The sequence below is a fragment of the Salvia hispanica genome, chromosome 1, assembly GCF_023119035.1.
Source record: "Salvia hispanica cultivar TCC Black 2014 chromosome 1, UniMelb_Shisp_WGS_1.0, whole genome shotgun sequence".
NCBI classification, from domain to species: domain Eukaryota; kingdom Viridiplantae; phylum Streptophyta; class Magnoliopsida; order Lamiales; family Lamiaceae; genus Salvia; species Salvia hispanica.
This window is the reverse complement of record NC_062965.1, coordinates 13,391,374-13,398,205: the sequence shown is the minus strand read 5'-3', so window position 1 is coordinate 13,398,205 and position 6,832 is coordinate 13,391,374. Positions and strand designations below refer to the sequence as shown.

Here is a 6,832-nt window from a genome sequence, read left to right as displayed (position 1 = left end):
TTTATCATGTTGATACAGTTATGATAGTCATAATATAAGGACATTAATCCTTATCTTTACTCATCCCAACAGCTTAAGATGGCCCTTTTTGCTTACTTAACAGTAAGTTTCTAACATAACAATAAAAACATACCGCCATTTTCCGATGCCCAATTTGCTAACACCTAACAACTTGTAGCCAAAACGTCAAACGTGTCCTTTTCTACTTTATATTTTTCTTGAATTTCATGGTACTTTCTCAACAATTATACTTTAAATTCATCCTTGGAAATTATACCTATCCTTGAATAAAATAATACTACAGGCAATAACAATAATAGATAAATATGATGCATCATAATATTTGACTATTATTATTAAGTTAAATATGAAATAGAAGTTAACCAAATAAAATTTTGTAAAATACTTAAGGACACTCGTATGCCCCTTTTTATCCCGCATCTACAAAATGATGATTCTGAATCCTCTATAAATGAGTGGATAATTCCATCTTTACAAGCTATTTTAAAGGGGTGGGTGTCTCATTTTTAACTTAGTATTGGAGCAGGCTAAAATCGATTATGAGTTTTTATATTGCAAGTGGGGAAGTCTGTTGATCATTTTGGTTCATACATTGGGTGGGCGTATTAAAACCGCTCACCATCTTTCTTAACTATAGTAAAATGCATTATCTTTTTTTCTTTTTCATTTAATAAGATGATTATAATTGGGAAAGTCCAAGAACATGAATATAATCCTAATTTGGAGTGTAGGACGTGATAGGCCAACTCAACAATCAATTCTAACCATCTTAATCCAACAAAATAATTGAAACCGAAGAAAGCACAAACAATGAGTTTGATAATTTTAAAACTAAATGGAAAATAAGAATTGAAGATTCGGATTGGATTTGCATATGAAAGTGACAGTACAAAACATGACAAACGATTAAATTAGAAAATAAGATGGTTATTGAGAATAAGGTAGTAACCTAGGCTCATCCAAAACAATCCAAGGTTGATAGATGTTCATTTCTTCCCAGTTTATAGCATTTGCCATTGGCAAAGAAGTGTGAAGCTGTGGCATCATCGCACTATATATTCCCATTTGTGATGGAAGATCAATCATGGCCGTTGAGTTCTCCCATACGTTGTTGTGATGTTGGAAATCAGCTTCCAAATTATTAGTACAAGACAAGAAACTTTCTTGGAGCAACGGCGGCGGCGGCGGTGGAGGGTCGGATCTGATTCTTTGCTTGGGGAAGAGCTTCTTCTTGAGCCTGGTGTTCCAGTAGTTCTTGATGTCGTTGTCTGTTCTTCCCGGTAATTGAGCCGCGATCACCGACCATCTAAATTATATTCCCACATAAATGAATTAATCTCATCATGCAAAATTCATGTATAAAAGTGTATTTTTTAAAAAAAATAAAAGAACTGGAACCACTGTATAAGTCTTATTACGTACAGACCTGCTTCCGATGGTGAGGTAGAGGGTGCAGATTAAGTTGTCTTCGTCTGCGGTGAAACCGCCGTGCTTGAGGTTAGGCCGGAGATAATTGAGCCATCTAAGACGGCAACTCTTTCCGCATCTCTGGAGGCCTATTTTGGCCGGGAGGGCGATCCAGTTGCCGCCGGTGCCGTGAGTTTGGATGTGGGATTTGAGCTTGGCGTCCTCTTCGGGAGACCATGGCCCTTTCTTCACCTTGGCTTTGTCGCAGCAAGGAGCTCTTCCCATCGCTATTATTTTGCTATTTTGCCTCTCACTCTCTACTCCCCCCTATTTATGTATTCTTAGTTTTATTATTTTATTAATCTATCTTGTTTTAAATACATTTTGTTTTATTTAATAGAATTAATTACTCTTTTATTTTTTAAGAATACGTCATCAAGATTTACTACTAATAATATATATTGACGGTTAAACATTGTAGTAGACTTGGTCAAAAGTATGAAGATAATAACAATGAGAGAGCACTCAATGTGATTCTCGACTTATTGTAAGGTCAAGTATGCTTCCTAGATCACGGCAAATCTGTACGAATAAAAAAAAATTCAACTATAATAAAAAGATACTCCAGTACTCCTAGTATGAAAGAAAAACAAGTACAAATACTTTAAAAAAAAAGTAATGATTTTGGCTTCGTTCGGTATCAAGGAATTGATTAAATACTAAAAAATATTACATTGATTTTATGTAATCGGGATGGGATTGGATTGGCTCTATTCGATATTGTGGAATTGGATAAAACAATACTTAAAAAATATTCATTGATTCATAAAGAGAAAAGGTCCATTACCGAATAGTAGTGTTGTTAAGACATTTTTTCTAACATTATAGTATTTGACAATCGGTTTATTATCCATTTTGAGTGGGAGAGTCATAAACTAGAAGTGTTGAATGGACATATGTTAGCTTACTTTAGCTCAATTAAATCTATTAGTTTTGTGCAATGAGTTAATCGATAGATTAGGTTAAGAGATATTCTTAGTCTTGCTATTCTATTGTAAGTACTACTTCTCAAGAATAAGAGAGATTATTAATCAATTGAAGTGAATTAATTCGTACAGTAAATTAATTAATAATTTTCAATATAAAATCTTTTGATTGATATAGGTCACATATCTTCTCCTTTGGTCTCGATTGTTACAACAATTGTTTTTCTTATGCCACTTTAATTGTGATTGATATGTCTGGATAATATACCAACTTAAGGTTATGTAAGATTGTATTGGTCTTGGTCTTTAGTCTTGTTTTCACTTATCGTTATTTTAGCTTTTACCTTGTTGGTTTTGATTTTGGTTCATCACTTTGAATGGTTTGAGCGTTTTTTCTTTTGTCAAAATGTAACAAAAGAAATTGGGTCCACACTTTACTTGAATTTCGATTATTTTGCAATGTATGAAGTAATTTTTCTAGTAATTATTCCACCGATACTCTTGTACTCTGACTAATGAGTAAGAGCTTTCAATCCACACATGATTTCCGATCCTATTTATTTATAATTATATCGATCACAAAAAATGTTTTCTTTAATCTATCCATGTATATGCACGCTCTTGTTGGTATTACATTTAGGTACTTGATTGGAATGGAATATATATTTTATGTGGGGTCATATTTATTACTCCCTCCGTCCGTCATTAGGAGTCTCATTCCTTGGTGGCACGGATTTTAAGAAATGTTAAGAAAAGTGGGTGGGAAAAGGTTAGTGGAATAGGGGTCTTACTTGTATATATTAGTTTTAAATGAAATGTGAGTGGAATGAGTTAAGTGAAGGTGAGACCCTTTTACCATTTATGGTAAAAGTGAACCGGGACTCTTATTCGCGGACGGACTAAAATGGAAAAACGGGACTCCTATTCACGGACGGAGGGAGGGAGTATATAAAATTAGGTTATGTAAGTAAGGAGATTAATTATATAGTACTAGCAGTAATATCTATCCACATGCAATGACAAATGAAAACAAAGCACCTAACAAATGTATGTGGTACGGTGCACCTGTAAAGTAAGCTTTTAATAAACATCACCTTAATAGGCTGGAAATTTCATGTATACATATGTTTTGTCCATATTAATTTGTAATTACTCATCTTTCGAATCTTTATAATTCCGATTATATCCTAATATCCATTTAATTTGCTTTAATTTTTATTTATTTTATTAGTCTAATACTACAATATCCATACATAATTCATTACTATGGGTGTAATTGCGACTTTGCATTACATATATTCTTCTATTCAATTTTTCTTAGAAAAACCCAAAACGGACATAAATGTTCTAACTGTGCAGTGCCAATGAATTATAAAGTTCAATAAAAAGATATAAGGAAGAAAAAGAAAATGAAAGAAAGGAGAAACTATCCACACACTCACAATGGCACAAGTAAATTATTGTCTTATAATGTGAACAGAACAGACCCTCTGAGGATCATAATTAATAATTGTCAGTCATCAATAATTATAACTAAATTATTATAGTATGTATAATTATATATAGAGAGGGAAAGAGGTGTTTTCATTTCCTAACGTCTCTTATATAGTTATATGTTAATCAAGACCAATTTTATATATATAAAGAGGGAGGTGTTTTCATTTCCGAACCTCTCTTAGATGTTAATCAAAACCAAATATGGACAACAAGATTTGTATATCGAACTATTGATTAAACGATATATGCCAATGTGATCTAACTGAATACATTTGGGCAAAATTTTGCCAAACACAACTAGTGATTTGAATTTAGATTATGTATTTTATCATTTCCAATAAAGTATGTTTTTAGGAATTCAATTATGTATACTCTGTCTTTTAATAAAACGCAATTTTTAAATTTTAATAAATTTTATTATTTTAATTAAATTGAAATAGATATATTATAACATAAAGTAAATAGATCAAGATAAAATAAGTGAGACCAATAAATAATTAAGGAAAGGAGTGATGGATTGTTGAAATTTTTTCTAAGAAAGGAATGGGTTCAAAAGTGGCTTAAGACCTTGAATGGTGTAGTGAATGAATAGATTTTGGTAATAGATCGTGGATGAATTTAAATATTTTAATATTTATCAATTTGGAAATATGTTTGGGAGTAATTGAATTTTGGCCCCATAATCCATGTGATGGATTTTACCGGTTACACATAACCTTTTTTTCATATTAAATACATGTATTGAAAAAGTAAATGTCGTGTATTTGAAAGATTTTGACTCAAAATCTACATTATAAAGTTTCAATAGATTAAAATAATACTCCCTCTTAATACACAACCTAACCTACACTCATTGTAAATGATGATATATAAGGCTAATTCACAAACTAGCTATATAGTCTAGTTGTGAATTATATAATTATTTTGTCACCATTCACAACGCTATGGTTTGAATTTGGTCGCATATTAAAAGTTTACTTTCTCCTATGATCCTATCTCTACCATTTGTTGTTCTTGAAATAGCAATTGAATTGTGTTGCCGTATAAACACAATTAAGTTCAAGTCAAAAGTGAGTAAAAAATTAAAGTACAAATTTATAGTTTTTATTCAAGCTTCATTGACAATCATGCAAATTAACATAATAATTCAGATGCTTTTGAACATTTCAAGGATAAAATTTACATAATTGGTCGATTAACCCACGGTTCTACTTGTTCTAGAAAAGATAACAAGAAGTTAAAAGAGGTCGACAGCTAGAGCCACCACCATTATTTTCAAGGTCAAGGAATGTTCTCCTTTGGATATATTTAATTTATCTGGACTATCACGCACTAACATATATTTTATGTTATTAACTTTTGACAATTAATTGCAGCAGCAATCCATTTTCATACACTATCTAGAATATAGTCGCCCATATTCAGATAGGGTATGACTTACATTTTAGTAATGTTAGTACAAGATTAATCATTGATATAACCATACAATGACTGATATGAAATAACTTAATTAAGGGCCTCTTATTTTCTATGCAGTGCTTACATTTAATTTGGAATTGATAAAGTATAAGACATAAGGACAGAGAAAAAAAAAGTAAAGTATAAAAAAGAAAATGAATACTCTCTCAGTCCAATAAAAATATAGGCAATGGATATGGCACGGGAATTAAGAATAAAATTGGTAAAGTAAGAGAGAGGAGGAGAAAGGTATGGTAAAGTAAGAGAGAGAAGGATAATGTAGTTATTAAATTGATGTAACTTTCCAGAAATGGAATACACGTATTTTGTGGAACTGACAAAAATGGAAAGTGCAAATATTTTTATGGGGCGGAGTGAGTATAATAAAATGGAAGAAACTTTTCATTTTTAATATGAGACTAATTTTGATGGACGGAACGAATAAAAAGATGCGACTAAGGGTATACCGTACCGAAAAATGTTGTATGAAAAATTGCGGTATACCGAAAATTCGGTATGGTTAATTTTTGATACCGTTACCTTACCTTGATTGAGGTATACTGCATTTTTACGGTATACCGAAATACGGTACGGTATATCGTAATACCGTTATACTTAAAAAACTATTTTATTCCAAAAATATTTTTAAAAAGTTGGATTTTGGAGGATTTTTCTTTTTAATTTATTTTGTATATAAATATATTAAATATAATATAATATAATATATAGTACTCCCTCGTACCCGAAAAATATGAATTATTTCCTTATTAATTCATCCCTGAAAAGTATGAACTTTCTAATTTTGACACAGTTAAACAGTATATTATCCCTACACATCATTTTATTTACAATTTCTACCATTACACTACACTACTAATGAAGTGGAACTCACTATCCACTAACACTACTTACCAGGGGCGGACCCATGTATAAAATGGGTAGGGCTAAAGCCCTTAATAAAATTTATTTTAAGTTTTTTTCTTTTATAAATTTTTATAATTTATCTAAATTTAAGACAAATTATTATGTAAAAGCCCTTATAAATAATCTAAAACACTCAAAAATATACTTTAAAACAAAATTTAGAAATACAGCCCTTATCATTATTTATTTCTGCGTCCGCCCTTGCTACTTACACTACCCTTCATCTTTCTTTCTTACTTGCTCGCTCCGTTCCATAATAGTCAAGTCATTTTGTCATTTTGGTACGGTATCATACCGAAAATTACTGTATACCAAAAAACTGGTATTTTCGATACGGTAAGTGCGGTATTTTGATATTTCCCTCCACCGCTCGATCAATTGACGAGACTATTATTTATAGACCGGTGGAATAATATACTTTTGTGATATTGATAACTATGTCTATATTGACTTAAAATGTAGGAATGGAACAGTGGGGAAATAAAATACTTGATGTTCAAAAAGTGGATGCATAAAGGCAGCAATCATAGTTTATGTAA

The 6,832-nt window shown here is 31.2% G+C and overlaps 1 protein-coding gene across 1 annotated transcript; it reads right to left on the bottom strand.

Annotated features, from left to right (window-relative positions):
* Positions 1 to 864: 864 nt before the first annotated feature.
* LOC125202479 (transcription factor RAX3-like) lies at positions 865 to 1,732 on the bottom strand. Its single transcript, XM_048100879.1, has 2 exons — positions 1,448 to 1,732; positions 865 to 1,327 (listed from the first exon to the last, which is right to left on the bottom strand). Exons 1-2 carry the CDS (start codon positions 1,711 to 1,713, stop codon positions 949 to 951), a joined length of 645 nt encoding a protein of 214 aa, XP_047956836.1. The 5' UTR covers positions 1,714 to 1,732; the 3' UTR covers positions 865 to 948.
* Between the last annotated feature and the right edge of the window lie 5,100 nt (positions 1,733 to 6,832).